This window comes from Lethenteron reissneri, chromosome 23, assembly GCF_015708825.2.
Source record: "Lethenteron reissneri isolate LAM-NWPU_2019-01 chromosome 23, ASM1570882v1, whole genome shotgun sequence".
In the NCBI taxonomy this organism is placed as follows: domain Eukaryota; kingdom Metazoa; phylum Chordata; class Hyperoartia; order Petromyzontiformes; family Petromyzontidae; genus Lethenteron; species Lethenteron reissneri.
This window is the reverse complement of record NC_083801.1, coordinates 553174-570992: the sequence shown is the minus strand read 5'-3', so window position 1 is coordinate 570992 and position 17819 is coordinate 553174. Positions and strand designations below refer to the sequence as shown.

The 17819-nt window shown below is 47.5% G+C and overlaps 1 protein-coding gene across 5 annotated transcripts in view; it reads left to right on the top strand.

The window, feature by feature from the left end:
* The window catches only part of LOC133345798 (uncharacterized), an 87836-nt gene that overhangs the window by 33546 nt on the left and 36471 nt on the right, over window positions 1-17819 (top strand). For all 5 annotated transcript variants that reach the window (XM_061556780.1, XM_061556781.1, XM_061556779.1 and 2 more), the window contains exons 7-9: window positions 10148-10573; window positions 11826-11907; window positions 15577-15716. In XM_061556780.1, coding sequence (XP_061412764.1) covers window positions 10148-10573; window positions 11826-11907; window positions 15577-15716 — 648 coding nt within the window. The remainder of the gene's footprint in view (window positions 1-10147; window positions 10574-11825; window positions 11908-15576; window positions 15717-17819) is intronic.

Genomic DNA, 17819 nt, shown 5'->3' with positions numbered 1-17819 from the left:
CAAAGATCAATCATAAATCAGGATATTATTGGCTGACAACGCCCCGCATGGCAAGGAATGCATCTCTCCACTTCTCTCAGCAAATCTATGAGATTTTGTTGAACTATTTTCTACTATTTTTAGTTTACCAGGCAAGGCCCAATGAGCTATGTAGCTCTTTTAAGAAGGGACTTTACTAAAAATGATAGCTCAACGAAGTGACTTATCACGTGGACATTTATAGCTGCAGCGAAATACTCTTAACGCAACGTTGATTATAAATGTGGAGGGAAAACCCGGAGGAACCAGAGAAAAATACATACGACCACGGGTAGAGAAAGAGAGAACACATGCAAACTCCAAATATACAGCAGGCGTCAGGATCAAACCCACAAACTGCAAACCAGGTGACATAGTTAACATCTGAGTTGAGCTATGGAGTTACTTGAGAATCGGTTGACTCGTTTTTGCCCATATCCTTGGTATCATCTCTCTGTTCCCCTTTGTGGTTTTAATCGCCCCTTGAGCGTCAGTGTAAAATTAGCATATACTTTACATTTCATTTCGCAAAATTACCATAACACACATCTTCTACCACATTGCATTGGATGCGTGTTTTTTTGTGGAGCACAAGATTTGAATATGGAGCATCACAAACCCACGCACCACCACGGATCTCCCCCTGTGAAACATCCGAGAAACTGGCAAAACGGGATCACGCGCGTAACAAATCAAACAACTTTTAAAAGTCGCAGACGCGTTGCGGTCGTTGCGTCTGCACTCCAGTAGACGGCGCCATCCCGTGGCGAGAGTGAGTACGGTTTTAATAATAACAACTTATGACGCGGGTTGTACACACTGCAAAGTCTCGCCGACTATCAATACTTTTTTTTTCGGAAGGTTCATGCCAGGTTTTCTCAGTAAGAGCCAATTTCACTGCTACTACTGCTTCGTGTGATTCCAATTGAGTGATTTGAAGATTTTTGCTCAGCATTGAGATGTTTGGCCAATGCAGTTCAATTGTATAGGCGTTTTCTTTTGTATTAGCTATGGGAAGAAATGAGAGAATCCAGAGGAAACCTACGCAGAACAAAGGGAGAACTTACAAACTCCATACAGAGAAGCGCCCAAGTTTGGAATCGAACCCAGGGCCCTTCTTGCTGCAGCACAAGTGTTACCATGATACCACCCCCCTGCCACTGCAATATAATATATAATAATTTTGGCGTAGAATTTTCGTGACTGCAGGAATTCATATTCTTTGGTTCTTTCGGTAAAGTCACGTAGATATAAATAATAATAATAAAGTGAATACATTTAATAATAATAATTTTTATTCACTTTATTTTTCGATCTACGTGACTTTACCGAAAGAACCAAATAATAATAATAATCATCTCTCATGTAGTACGGGAGCCCCTTCAATTATCACTGTTTTATTCGTTTGCGGTTTCGACATATCGTGGGCAACCTCTCTGTATGCCAATTTAGCTATTGCGGGTGTATAGTCTGGAATCGAACCCATGACCTGTTTGCTGAGGCGCGGGTGTCGCCACTGCGCCACCACCAGCTCTGCTACCCTTCTAGCTGGATGCCCTCCACCCTGCCACTGCAATAATCTTCTATATATATAAAAGCGAAATTTGTGATTATGTGTGTCTGTTCAAAATGTTTAGCGTACTTCCCGACATACAACAAACTTGAAATTTGCCATGTGGGTACTTTCCAGACTGTACACCATGCAAAAATTATAAAAATAGACTTTTTTTGGGGAGGGGGCGCAATAATGCATATATTTTGCAACGTCACATTTCTGTCATGTGACCCGTATGCGGAAGCGTAACGGAGTGTGCCTGCTGACGTCACACCCCCCACCCTCCGCGGGTAAAGTGAAATAGAAGTGTGTTGCAGGTCTAATGCGTTCTTCGCGCAGAATTGGTTTATTATTTGAGTCGTTTACTGCCGTATGCACCCTAAAAGTTATGTGTGTCTGCAGCAAGCGCGTGTATGTGTACCTATGGACGCGCACTTATGTGTGTAGTGGTTAGCGCGCTGCGCTATGAACCCGGCGACCCGAGTTTGATTCCCGCTCATGTGGGGGCCGTTGGCCCCCGGGGTCCCTCCCGCCTGCATCCCCTATTCCGTTTACGTTACCCCACCTCCCTATTACCCGCTACGGTTTCGCCGGCATTCGAACGCGACGCCCGTACTGTTACAGCCTCGCGCTGCGCTCCCACGCTGCGAGCATACGTGCGCACAGCATCATCAATCAAACGCCACACTCCCCCTCTTTACACCGCTACGTGCAGCTCTCGCACACTGCGAGCGTGTGCCCGTCTATAGCCCTGTGCGGCACTCGCCTCCACGTCGAATAACCACGTTACCAATGCGCATCCGTATCCGACACGTAACGAACGTATGCGCACTCACGCACACAGCTCCCCGCGGCACTCACTCACCACTGAATACTCGCGTTATGATCGCGCACCTGTATCACACACGGGGTGAACACACGCGACACCCACTCTCGCACCGCTCTGCACAGCGCTCCCCCTAGGCGAGCCGCAGCACTACAGAATCACTATGTACACACGCTCACCCGCGCGCTCAGCTCCGCGCAGCGCTCACTCACGTGGCGAACCACTGTGCACACACGCGCACCCACACGCTCACACTGCTCGACAAGATCACGCGAGGCCACGCTTCGCTATTAATGATTTATTATCTGCTACCTGGTAATTAATGTTAAATCAGTGAGTCGACGAGGCTGGCCTGTTCCACTAAACCTGTACCTATTCCCTATCTATCGGCTATTATCCTACTTCACCTCCCCACTCACTGTTTGGTCCCCACGGTGGTTCGCTGCTCTCTTACTCGCAGCGTGCCTCGATGCGTCTCACGGACGTTCGGGTCGCTGGACTGGAGAGCGTCCTGTCGCCTGGCGCTGGAGAGAAGAGGGCGATTTCCCCTTTGCGCCCCCTATTTATCCTCCCTACCTCAAAGGGATGCGGCTCTGAACAATGGGCTCGCGATCCTCTGGCACGCGCACGGCGGATCCGGGCGCTTTTGATATGCTAATCAGTGTGCGGCATGCGCGGCGTAAATCCTAATTAATCCCTTACCCTCCCTAACAATGGGGCCTGCGCGCTCAAGCGCAACCATCCCAACCTTCCGTGACTATGCGCAAGAGCCCCTGCGGTCCTGCTACTCATGCTGTCCCGTCCTTCCCCTGCTTGCCTCGTCGACGCGTGGGGGGGGGGGGTGTGTGTGGGGGATGCGCCTCAACCGCGGTGGCCGAATGCCCCACGCCGCAACCATACCATATTAAGGCTGGTCGCAGCGCCGCGGCGCAACGTAGCACGGGGGAGGTCGTCCAATTCCCTGATCGCCGGAAACCGTGAGAGTTAATCCCGATAAGGGTTTCTCGGATAAAAACCGGCCGATCAGGTGATCTCCCCTTCCAGCTCTATGGGTGGGGGAAAATGCGTGCGGGTGTGTTCATGTGAGGTGAGGTGAGGGGGACGCGGGGTTGGCTCCGTTGTTTGGTGGTGACGAGGTCGGGGATTTGGGCGTCTGCCGAACGGCTTCGTGGCGGCGGCATCACACTCACGGCCACCACCGGTGAAGATTATTTTAACCGGTCCTGGGCCTCTCCTAGATCGACTCAGCCTCAAACGAGTAACTGGTGAGAACATCGCCACTGGGGAGACAAAGGCGGCCGGGTGTCATGAATCCAAGTCCCGGGCGAAGCCGGGTAGTAAAGCTAGTAATCGTATATAATGTACATTTTGTATTGGCGTTATTCTTATAACGCAAGGCTATCGTCAGGAAGGAAGGTGCTTCTGTGTGTCACAGACACAGTCACGGTACACAGAAGAATCTCGCGTTGAGATGTCTGTCCATTTGGTTCCATTCCGTTTCTCAGGAGTGGTTGTTTTTTTATGAAAGGAGGAATCTTGAGTACAGCAAGTCCTCATTTACACATGGAACGTACACAGTTAAAACGTGTATCAAGCACTGTTATAATGTGGAACGTGCACCGCTATAACGCGGTTTCTGAGCGATCAACGATGAACTACTTTCTTGAGCTGCACAGGCTGAGCAGAGTAATACAGTATGAGGATTGGTAAGGAACGTGGCGGTGTACTCATCTCTGGGCGTTTGTAACCACGTGATAACTTAGAATGCCGTGCGGTTTGTACGTTCGCGCCTCGTGCCAATGGACGCGTCCTTTCCTCACGTTCAATCGATTGTGACATTTGGTACCAGTTTACCGGCTGTCGTTCAGAGAAACTCGAAATAAATATTCTGATACTCGGTAGCATCTCTCCTCGTAGTTGTGGATAATACGTACAGTAGGAGGGGCTTTTGCCATGATCTCTGTTTGCACACCTCATCTGCTTCGGTGAACAATATCGGCCTCGATAAGCCGGTTTCGAATTTCATTGTAACATTCTGAAAAAAGCACACAATGTATCTGGTATTGGCCAAAACGATCCCATTGCTGAATACAATACAGGCAGACCTTGCTTAGCGCTCAAGATGCGTTCATCGAATCGGCACTAAAAGGGGACGTTATACTATTGGTATACTACATAGGGATGCGTTCCCGACAGCGTTATTTTTTTTACTATGGGCAGTATATAAGGACTTAATTGGGATGCCGATCATACCGTTTTTAATAATACAGATGGTAAACATTTTGTAAATAAAAATAGTAATTTATTATAACATGAGTAAGTTGTATGTACGGTACTCAAGAGTGCAATCTAATGTGCTCGTACAAGACAGCGGTGGGAGACGAGGTTGTCTGTGGTGAGGTTTCGTTTAGGTGGAGCCTGAGACTATCCTGGTCTCATGAAATCTCACCTGGCTATTAACATTGATTTTCTTTTAAAAATGTGATTGTCACCATGAATCGTGATAATCGAATCGTGGTTGGCTGAGAGCATTCGTTGCTCTCATTGGCTGAGCGAATCATGGGGGCGGGTACTTTTCCTCGGTCTGACTCGTAGCGCTTTATATACGGTGTGTTTTTATTTCAATTTTCAGTAAAAATGTTCACCAAGACAGAACACTCAAACGAATCAGCGTTCTACGGGGTCGCACTAAGCGAGGTTTACCTGTAATCGTCAACAGGTGAACTGGTGACCGTTTTTAGATTTGATTACCGATTTCACAGTCAGTCCTTGTTTCACGCGGTAGATGCGTTCCTAAAAATTCCGCGTTAAGCGAAAACAATTTTCCCATAAATCAACTAGTCACAATAAAGTTTGGCGAGATACGATGTAACTGTACAACAGTGAGATGGCGGGACAAATAACTGAGGGTACATGGCCGCATTACTGTATCATTCTGCTTATTGTATCACTTTGCTTACTGTATCACTGTACCGCTCGGCTGCACAGCTCAAGAAAGTAGTTCGTCGTCGACCACTCAGAAACGGCGTTATAACGGATACGTTCCACATTATAACGTTCTGCGTTGTAATGGGCGCATTATAACGGGTGTGTTCCGCGTTATAACGGTGTGCGTGTTGCATTGTAATGGGTGTGGTTCTGCGTTATACTTTTCGCATTGTGCAAAAAAAAATGGAAGAGCCGCGTTATAGCGAAAACGCAATGTGTGAACACCGCGCGATTAGCAAAGTGTTGTCGTATTGCTTTGGTTCACATAGTTGGGTCAATATTTACTGGTTACCAAGTGCCTGGATTTTTCGGCGATGTCAATCTTTCACGGTGTTTTAAAAATGGCAGAAATCACGGTAGAATTTCTGGCACGTATCTTAAAGGTTAAAAGGCTGCATAGTTCCGGATCAGTATTTTTTTCTTTATGGTCTGGTATTCGCGTTGTTCTTATTGCACAGGGGCAGTCATCACGAAGCTACAGGCGCTTCTGTGTTTCACAGACAGCCTGCAGTCTCGCAACAGGAGGCGATGTTGCAGCTGTGTGATATCCCAACTTAGTCATTGCCAGTGCACTTCTCAAATTGGGACCGTGTTGAAAGACGCCACGTAATATTTAACGTCCACCATGCAGCAGACAGTGCAGTGTTGTTATTGTTACTACTAGGGTTATGCAATCCCGCAGTGTTAACCAGCGCTGCTCGCCAGAATCATACTGCGAATCTCTGTGTTGTCTTGGTGTGGTCTGGCACTGTTATTGTTGTCTTGATGTGGTCTGAGACTATTGTTGCTGTTTGCTGCCTTGCCCAAGCTTGCATTTAGTGTTGAAAATTTGGCAGAAATGTATGTAATCTGTATTTATATATTTTTTAAATGTTATTTTTGTGCGTTGCTTACCTTTTTTCTATTTTGCACTATCGGTTTTTTGTATTGTTATTGTAACTTGCTGCCCCCCGTGCCCCTACTGGACATCTGTGAAAAAGAGCTCCACAGCTCATCGGATTCCTCCACTTGCAGTCTAAATGACAAGATATTCTGACCCTCTGCATTGAGCGGGCGACGCGCCTACCCCTGAGCTGCGTCATCGCCTCGCGAAGGTGCCGCCGATAAGAGACCGAGAGAGTGAGTGGGGAGAGGGCGGACAAAGTCAAAGTTTCTCGGGTTACAGCTGGGTGTGGCGCGGCTCAACGTAGCGGCGCTCCTTGCCCCCTTTGCTCCGGGGCGCATACCGATCGCGTGCCGGTCCCGCACCGATCGTGTGACGACCTCGGCAGGCCGTGCATGTACAGTGCGCGGTTCCTCCCCCCGTCCAAACACCTGGGCGCAGGGAGAGACGCCGATTGAATGCGCCGATCGACGGCGGTGGCGGTGCACGCTCACGAGCCACCGGTGTTCGAACCGCAGCCGATAGCTGCGGCAGGTGGCTGTGTGCGGTCACGCGCCTCGCGCTGTTTGGACCCACTGTGGATCGCGGGGGAGGTGAGGGGCGTGACTTCTCCTGGCCATGGACGGTGAAGCCACAGAGCCTGGACAGGTAAGGGGGGGGGTGTCGATTGCAGGCACGGTTGAGGCTGCGCTTATCACTGTATGGAATCTGGCCAGGGTTTGCAAACGCCTACTGCCCCTAGGTTTGTTCGTTTCTCGCGAGGGAAGGTCGGCATTGTAAAATGTGTATTCCTGCTCATTTACTCGGCGAAGCCTCGCCAAGTGTCAAGAATATTTTTTTAGGAGGGTCCTGTCAAGTTATCGCATGAGGTGGCAATGGTGCTACGTGTAATGTCACTCACCATCACCATCTTTCTAACCCACTGTCACTGCCACATACCATGCCACGCACCGTCCCACTCGCTAACCCATTCACCTGCCCACCCACCAAGACACTCACCAAGACACTCACCATACAATTCACCAACCCACTCAGAAACCCACTCACTAAGACACCAGACATTTCACCAACCCACTCACCAAGACACCAAACCATTCATGAGCCCACTCACTAAGACACTCACCAGACAATTCACAATCCCACTCACCAACCCACTCGCTAAGACACCAGAAAATGCACCAACCCACTCACTATGATGACCACCAGACAATTCGCAATCTCACTCACAAACCTACTCATTAAGACACCAGACAATTCACCAACATACTAAGACACCAGACAATTCACAATACAGCTCACCAACCCACTCAGCAACCCACTCATCAGCGTAGAAAATATATATTTGGTACTGGCATTATTATAAAATATAACCACACTACAGCACTACCCATTGTAAAACTAAACCGGTTGTGTCTATATGAATGTTTGCAAACATTCTGCTAAGCTTGTTTTCACCGAGTGCCGTGTGGCTTACCAGCCGCGCGCTCGGAAACCCAGCTCGGGATGGGGCTCGGGTGGTCATTAATAATTCAGCGTGTCACGTGACATCGAACAATGGGCCTTATCAGTCGGGGATCGTTTGACCATACTTCACCACACTGGTTGGTGCCGGTTTGGCAAAGAGATGGCCGAGGATCGGTTTAGACGCTGCTTGTCGGGTGCCAATGACGTTAGCCATGGTCGCGGATCAAACGGAGTTTTCCGGGGTTGACGACACGGTGCGCTAACCACTGCACCACAGCTTCCAATTGATTTTATAAATGTAATTACGGTAAGTCCTCGCTTAACGCGAGATGTTCACACAACTCGTTTTGTCCAATGCGGGTCTGCCATTAGTGAACACTTGTCACACAAAGCGGAACGCGCACCATTATAATGCAGGTCATGCACTGTTATAATGCGGAACCTGCATTGTTATAACATGGAACCTGCACCGTTATAACGTGGAACATGTCCGTTATACCGTGGAATGCGGACTGTTATAGCACAGACTTGGACTGTTATAATTCGGAACGCGCACAGCTATAACGTGGTACACGCACCGTTTTATAGCGTGGAATGTGTCCGTTATAACGCGGAACATGCACGGTTAAAACGCAGAACGCGCCTGTTATAACGTGAAACATCCCCGTTATAGCGCGGACCGCGCACCATTATAACGGGGGACGTTATAACGCGAGACACGCGCAGTTATAGCGTGGGACGTGCTTGTTATAGTGCAGAACTCGCACCGTTGTAACGCAGAATGCGCACTGTTACAATGCAGTTTTTGAGTGGTCGATGATGAACTACTTTCTTGAGCTGTGCTGCTGAGCGGTACAGTGATACAGTACGTGGAATGATACAGTAAGGCGGCATACCCTCATTTGTACCACCATCTCACTGCATGTGTGTAGTACATCATATCCTGCCAAACGTTATAGTTATTACATTGAGGAAATATATTTTTTCTGAACGTGTTACTTTTCAGAAACGCATCTATCACTTTAAACGAGGACTTACTGTGCATGTGTTTTGTTTCCTGTTATCGGAAATTTGATCGTAACACGTAGGTTTTTGCAGTTGGTATTATCAATCGTCATGGAGATTTGGCTTAGGCCACTATGTAACAATCCGGCCACTGATAAACAACTTAAATAGTCAGGTGTACAAGCATCATTCGGACAAGACAGGCAGTAAGAGTAAAATAAAATACAAATTTCAGCAGTCAGCAACAATTACTCTGACTTCCTCCTGGAACTTGTTCTGAAGATGCTCCACCATTTGATGGCGCCAAACGACTTCATCATCAGCATGTCCAGTAGTTGAACGCCGCTTCATACCTTTCTCGCTCACACCGGTGAAGTGAAGGCCGATTCTCACGGCTAGATTGAGAGATTTAGATTCGTGATGTTTCACTTGAAATTACATCAAGCATCATCATTACGACGAGGTACAGGAAGTTAGAATCCAACTTATGTATGTTGGACTTTTCGCACAGTACATAGCCAATCATGCTAATTGGAGGTATGGGGAAGGACAACAAACTAACAACAAAAAGCAGTTCTAAATAAATTAATTTTCAATCTAGATTTAAAGGTGCATAGCTGTAGTGGCGAAATATATTTTTGGGGGGGTGGAGGGTCTTAGGATTTGGCCATACTATCCAAAAATTATATCATGAATCAATGTATTTCTACGTAAATTTTTACAAAGAAAAGATAGTTTCAAATTCCAAGTACAGGTCGGGCTCGTTTTACACGGGAGTAGATGCATTCCTGAAAAGTGTCGCATGAAGCGATAAAGGCGTTCAGTGAAACCAATTTCCCCCATAAATGATGATGTAACAATAAAGTTTGGCAAGCTACGATGAACGCACACGTAGTGAGATGGCAGGACTAATAACTGAGGGTACATCACTGCGTGACTGTATCACTCTACCGCTCAGCGGTGCAGCTCAAGAAAGTAGTCAACCGCTCAGAAACCGCTTCATAACCGTGTGCATTCTGCATTATAATAGTGCGTTCCATGTTCTAGCGAAAATGCGTTGTCTGAAAATGCATTAAACGAGGACATGTTGGAACAATAGTGGTGCAGTGGTGGTAACACAGCAAGAAGGGTCTTGGCTCGATTCCTGGTCGCTGTTCTGTGTTCTGCATGGGTTTCCCATTCCCTCTTAAGTTACCCGGTCTCCTCACTTAGTTAAAAACCTAATTCTGGAAATTTCCTAAAAATTACTAAATTGGGATTACACACAGCATTAGCAACATCGCCCGCTACTATGAGCAAAAGTCTTAAGACATGCGTAATAATATTGTTGGGAATGTAGTTAAGCAGCATTTTAAGATTTCAGTGCCGGGAGCAAGAAAGCGTTGCACGTGGTTCTTATTGTTTTCAGGGAGCCACAGTCCAACTCTTCACCATCTCGGAGGAGCCCGAGGAAGCCACCCCTGACGTGGCGAACCCAGAGAAGCCGAGGAAGAAAGAGAAACTCAAGAAGGCGCTCCGGGACAAGAAGGCGCGGGCCGCTCGCATTGCGTCCGACGTGCCACCGCCACCACGGCCCCTTCCGCTGGGCCCCAATGGGGCTTCGCCGACCTCCATGGAGCCGGCCCCCGAGGGTTCGGTGTGGGCGGCAGGCGCCGAGCTGGGCATGTGCGAGGTGCTCACCACCGTGCCGCTGCCGCCTGGTGTGGTCGCACCGCCTGGCGCCGAGGGCCACATCAGCGTGCGCACGCGGATCTTCCGCTACCACGATGAGGCGGACGATGCGAGCGGGGCACGCATCGCCACCGAGATCGCGCTGCCTACACCACCATACCGGGTAACCATGCTGTTGTCGGCGTCATCATCGTCGCCCCCCCCCCCCGCAAGCAGTGCCCGGGCGTGCCATGCAGTGCGTCTCATTGTGACGCGCGTTCGATTCCTGCCAACACCAGTGATGATTATCTGAACTGGTCCTGGGCCACCCCTAGGTCGACTCAGCCTGAAATGAGTATCTGGGCGGTGTGCAAAACAGGCAACAAGAATTGGTGACAAAGCCTTTATTGTTGCAGCACCAATCTTTTGGAAGAACCTTGTTTTCTCCCGTTAACATCGTGAATCTTCCTTCAAAACATATCCTGATGCAGAAGTAAGGTGCTAGATACAGCAGGCACATTTGCAAATTTGATTTGTAAGTTTGATCTTTAACCGTGTACCATCGATAGATACATTTTAATGTGCAATTTATTTCAGGTACTGCGTGTTGTCTTGGTGTAGTCTGGTACTATTGTTGTTTTGCTGCCTTATCCCAAGCTTGCATTTAGTTTTGAAAAGATCGGCAGGAATTAGTGTACTTGTAGTTATACACTTGATTTATATTTATTTTATATTGACTTTGCTTACCTTTTTTCTATTTTGCACTCCGATCATTTTTTTGCATTGTTTGTTGTTACAACTTGCTGACCTGCCCATACTGGGCATCTGTGAAAAAGAGCTTCATAGCTCAACGGGTTCATCCACGATAAATAAAGATTTTGATTGTGAGCTGCCTTTGCTATTGCTGAGCCACCTCACTGGATGGATAACAACGATAACAATAATAATCACCGCAGCAGTGACTCAAGAAATGCCACTCAACCTGAGGATGTTGGCTGTTCGGAGTGGTTAGAATGAATACACAGCACGTTGACAATGCTGATGTAAGCAGCACATTTTTATATTTCGGAAAATTATGTAGCCGGCCAGTTGGCAGGGCACTAGAGTGGGCGGTTCCCAATCGGAAGGTTGCGATTTCACATCCCTGGTTGGTGATCGACTCAGCCTATCATCTCTCTAGGGTTGATAAAATATTTACCACTTTGTGGGGAAGTCATCATTGGTTGTCTTGTGTATAAATGTGCCGTGACCATAGGAATGTAGAATGTTCACTACCGGCAATGGTTTGTGTGGTTGTGTATCTATTTGATTAGAGGTGCTAGAAAGGCAGCCAGAACTGGCACTACTAACAACTTGCCCAAGCTCTTTTGTCCTATATTGGGATGTTTGGCCAATTCTGTCGTTTGGTGGGGGTTGTGTGTGCTGTGCACGCGCAGAGTGAACAGGCATACGAGGTGGAGACCAGGCTCATACAGGACACCACGAGGACGGGTGCCAGGGTGGCTCGCGAGATCACGAGTGAGTCCACGCCACCACCGCTGCCTCAACGCAGCTGCTGAGCATAAAGATCCCCCCCCCCCGTAGCCTTTGCAGACTGCTTGGGCAAGTGCTGTTAGCGAATAGCACCTACGAAGCGAGGAATGGTACACGAGGGGCTGGGTGGCCAGCCCCATGCCTGGCTGCCTTTGTCTCGCTCGTAGACATGTTTTACACACTCCACCAGGTCCTCATTTGAGACCGAGCCAACCTAGGGGAGGCCCAGGACAAGTTCAGATAATCATCACTGGTATTGGGCAGTGAGTAGGAATTGAACTCGGGTTGCCAGGTTTGTAGGGTAGGGCGCTAATCGCTGTGCCACCGCTCCCCACGCACTGAGACACGCACATTGATAGTACACTGACACATCTACACTAACACACACTGACCCCACACACTGATCCCACACACTGAAACATACCTATACAAAAACAAAGATGCCCCGTATAGGCTTAACAGACTGTAGGAACAACTGCTGTTGGCGGGCACCTCCTGAAGGCCGGAACCGGCACACGAGGGGATGGCTGGCCAGCACCATGCCTGGCCACCTTTGTCGATGTTTACACAATGCACCAGGTACTTATTTGAAGCTGATTCAACCTAGGAGAGGCCCAGGACCGGTTCAGATAATCGTCACTGCTGTTAACCGTGGGATCGTAGCGCAGCGTGCTAATGGCTGCACTACCACTCCTCTTCGCTACTGCTGAGCACAGGCCCAAAACGTGAAGCCACCAGCAACAAACAACACTATCAAAAGTTGTACTACATAGCTGTGAGGTTTTGCCTGGGATGAGTGGTGGGGGTGCTGGTTCGGACGCCACGCTCACTCTTATAGACGCAACCCAGGGGTTTGTTTAAGGTTTGCAGACTCTGGGTTGGAGTAGAAGACCAAATGCACCAGGTAAAAAAGGGACCACCATAACTGATTTAAAACAGTTACGAGTTTAAGTCTTTAATGACTACAAAGGAAGGCTTATAACCATAGAAGTATACGTTTACAACCCCCGGTGGCAAAACCAGGCAAAGCAACCCCAGGTTTAACAGTACCAACACGACCTCAGACCGGATGTCAACTACAGCAAAACTTCACCTTACCAGGTGAACACTAAATGCCTCAAGCATAACTCAGTTTCATAACAGTAATCACAAAGCACATATTTGATTCACTTAAACTTCACGAACCTTGACATAACAGAACAGGAAGAGACGTGCGCAAATAACAATGTGTTTCGATGAATGTCCATGCCAGTTCACACGCAGTCATCAAATAAAGATCTTCTTGCCGAGATAATGTCTTGAAGTGGGTGCATTGATCAATAGTCCGAATGTGTGTATGGGAGTGAGAAAGTGTTAGTGTGAAGACGAGAGTGTTGAGGTAGGTGCAAGGGAGTAGCTCACAGCCCTTGCAAATCTTTACGGTTGCTCACAACCTCCAACTGCTGTCTAGGATGCCCACCAGTGCCCAGGCCACCAAGGAACTGACACCAGGGTAGCCCTCCTTACGATGCTGGTCACCCTTGACCAGCGCTCCCTGCTTTGCTGCCCAGCTCTCGAGTTGTCAGGTGTTCAGCCGCACAGTGGCCCTCCTTGTAGGTTGTGCATGCCTGAAATTCAGCCTGCTTGGTGGGACTCAGTGGCCCACCACTCTGACAATTCTCCGCAGCCTGGGTAAAACCACCTTAGCGGCTACACCCAGGTCCAGCCGGCCGTCATAACTTACGGTTCCACCATGCTGGCTAATGCTGCCTCGTGCACGTGGCATTGGTTGCTCTTCATCTAGCTGTGCTGGTTGGTGGAACAACTGCACGGTCCCACCACGGAGTACTGTCCAGAAAATAAAATAATGCTTCCGACCAGCCACCTGCTCAGGCAGGGTGCATTAAAATAAAACAAAAATGATCTGCCGATCTTTCTAGCTCTCCTGCCTCTGCGGTCTCCAGCAACCACCGTCCTTCGACCACACCTTTGGTGGGCAGTCCCTTTTTAATCCTTTCCTGGGGCACCACTCCAGCCTTTTTCTCACCCATTCACACCTATGCCCTGAGATGCCTAGCTCCAACTCGCTCCACCTCAGTCCATCGGCGCCACCAATCCCACCTTATACCTCTGCCTCCCCCCCCGTCACATCACATGACCCCACATGGGCATTACCACCTGTACTGTCACATCAACAGTTATTATTTTTTATTTTTTTCTTGATAAACAAGTCGCACAGGACCACAAATGTTAAGATGAGTGTGGTCATGTTAAAGTAGAGTCCCATACTCAATTGGTAAATTGGAAGATAACTTTTCAGCATTACAATGTTTTTGCCAATACCAAGTACATTCACTTTTGATCTATAAGAGGAAATCGAAGAACCCGGAGGAAGCCCATGCAGAGTTAGGTGGAGAACACACAAACGCCACGCAGAAAGCTTCTTAAGCCAGCAATATAACCCAGGAGCTTTGTACTGTGAGGCACAAATGTAACCACTGCGCTACCGTGCGGCAATTTCAATTACTCTAAATGCTACTATTGGACAGCAAGTCCTCGTTTAACGTGTTGCACGTATGAAGCAAAAATAATTCCTCATAAATAATGTAATGATAAAGTTTGGCGAGATACGATGTACTACGTGCATGCAGTGAGATGGCACAAATCACTGAGGGCACGCCACCGCGTTCCTGTATCAGTCTGCGTACTGTATCACTGTACCGCTTAGCGCACAACTCAAAAAAGTAATTCATCGTTGACTGCTCAGAAACCGTATTACTTATAACGGTGCATGTTCCGCGTTGTGCGAAAAGTTCCCTAATGGAAGAAAATACTTTGTGTGAATGTAGCACGTTAAGCAATGACTTATCGTCCTTGAATATTTAATTTAGGTGTGACAGAGTAATTGACCTAAGCCATCTGGTGAATTGACTTATCGTCCTTGAATATTTAATTTAGGTGTGACAGAGCAATTGACCTAAGCCATCTGAAACGATTTTCAAATGTACGGCAAGTCCTCGCTTAACGCGTTGGTGTTCACGCCACGTGTTTTCGCGACCATGCAGTTCTTCCATGAGGGAACACTTTTAGCAAAATTTGGAACGCTCACCATTATAACACAACCAGCACTGTTATAACGCAGTTTTTGAGCGGTCGACTTTCTTGAGCTGCATGGCTGAGCGATATAGTGATACAGTACGCGGATTGATACGGTAATGCGGTAGTGTACCTTCAGCTCTTTGTTATCTCACTGCGTATGCATAGTACACCGTATCTCGCCAAACTTTATTTCTACATTATTTATGGAGAAATTTATTTCTAATCATGTGGAACTATTCACGAACTGCATCTACTACGAATGTGTTAAACAATGACTGTAATTTGACTGAGCCAACTTATGATATTGCTAATTAATTTGATTGAAGATAGATTATTTTTCTTGTACCGATGTCGATATTGTATGTAACAGGGTTATCTCTGCTCTGGTTGATATTCGGTTGTTTTTGTTCTGATTTCTATTTTCTCGCTTGCTGCACTTTATTTTTACCCCATTGCTTGTTTCATTTTGGTGACCTGGGTCACTCTTGCAAATTATACTCTATCCTGGTCTCTTGAGTTACACTCTGCCTGGTTACACCAAACCCTATGTGACACTTGAGCTTCATGGTGCGACAGGCCGAGTGGAGAGCGATGCACGGAGCGGCAAAATCCCGAAGCAAACACGAGGCTCACTGGGCAACTCGACGGAAGGTCTGCCAGGCTGGCCGGGTGGCCCTCGGCTAGGAACAGCGACGGACACAGTCCACCCACAGCCGGTAACAGCTCCCTGTCTAAGCGCACGTACATTAAAGCCCGTGCTGGACTTGGGCACATGCAAAGTAAGCTACAGCTTATTGCCCCACATTATGAAGGGCCTCTAAATCCGAAAACAAACTAAGACAACTATCATTATAAGAATAGGTTTTACCCTTTCTGCCAATAAAACAGGTGTTAAGATGTACAAACACCAAACAAAAACCGTTTGCAAGGAATAATGGTTGCATTAACCACACATACTTAAGGTGAACATGCAAACAAAAACATGCTCTCGTAATATATGCATTGTCTTTGAACCGATTGGTCTACACCAGAGACAGCCTTCTTTAGGGATTAGTTTCAAACAGTGTTAGACCAGAGAACCCAAAAGGCAAACAGCACAAAGACAATGCACTATCAGGGCATTTATAGCTCGGTGAGCAGCTACAACATGGAACCTTACTTGCCAGTATCAAGGGATAAGAATAGGTTTTACCCTAAGAGTATAAGAATAGGGTAAAACCTAGTCTCTGGTCTAACACTTTTGAAAAACTAAAATTCTCTCTTATACGGTTATTTTCATTCCAATATGACAAAAATATACAGACATTGATGTAGCTTACAGCCCCAGCAATGTTATTGTCCGGCCCTGATTAAGGCTCCCGTATTCTTAGTCAAGGCTCGGCTCAGGCTTTGCTCTGGCTCCAGTGAGCCGGCTCAAAGCCACCGTGTTTAACTTGAGCCAGCTATCAGTGTGGGTGCCATGAGGCTGAGCCTGAACCAGGCCATGGCTGAGCCGCTTACTCGCACGAGCGGCTCAAGCCCGAGCCAAGCCAGAGCCAAATCCGCACTGAAGATACGGTCCTAAAACCCCGGCTCACCAGACTAATTGGGGGAGTCCTGGTCCCGCTAAGTTTACAATTTTCATAAGCATCAATGAAAAACAAGAATGCAGTGTGCTGTGAATATTTCGGTAGGAGGGTCAGTGAGCACGCGCTTTTGGCGAGCGCGCGCTTTCGGCGAGCGCGCGCTTTCGGCGCATGCGGTGAGACGGCTTGTTGCGGGGATGTTCATCATTGGAATCCGGCAAACCACCCTGGTGAACGCTGCGGTGCATATCCGCCAAATACCACGCGTTATCTTCTTCAACAGTGGACGTGAACGATCCTGTGACGTCGTTTGATAAGAGAAGGCTGCAGTGTGCTGGCGGCATGGTCCAAGTTCACGGAGTTTGACAAATTACACCGCAAATTACTGAATTGTGATCAGGCACACAGCATCAGCAACATCGCCCGTTACAGTATTGCGAACACCTGGCATGACCCTCCTGACAAGAGGCTCACATCCAGACATGGCGGGGGCTACCTCATTAGTGTCTCAATTCTAACGCTCTACGCCTATCTGTTGTATGGAGTCTAGTGAACCCGGGCACTTGGACATATTTTATTTTGAAGTTAGAAATACACTGAAGCTTTCCTGGGTAAACATATTTGGAGTTAGCATTTTCTCTCGGTGGATTTTTTTCTCCGGGTCCTCAGGTTTTCCCCTCCATATGTAAAAACATAATTGAGATTATGTATATTATTTTGCTTGCTTAAATATTCAAGTGAAAAGCCACTTTGTTGAGCGATCATTTGTGGCCAGGTCACTTCTGAAAAATAAGTTAATACCTCAGTGGGCTTTGCCTCATCGGATTGGGATGGTTTAGTTTTATTTGTATCTGTTTGGGTTATTTTTTTTTACCTTTCTCACACTACTATCATATTTTTGTATTGTTTGTTGTTGTCACGTTCTTACCCATCCCTATTGGACATCTGTGAAAAAGAGCTTAATAGGTCATTGGATTCCTCCCGTATAAATGAAGATTTTGAATCTAATCTAGATTTGAAGTTTTCGTGACTGCAGGAATCCATACTCTTTGGTTCTTTCGGTAAAGTCACGTAGGTATAAAATAAAATAAATCACGATATTTCGGGCGCAACACAAGTGACCGTCATCAGGTGGAAGCACCCACAGCAATAAACAATTGCTAAAGTGGGCAAAAGGAGGCTGCTTGTGACACGAGGCTATATATACTTAAGAGGGGGGGGAGGAGCCAGGGAGGAGAGAAAAAGAGGGTGGGG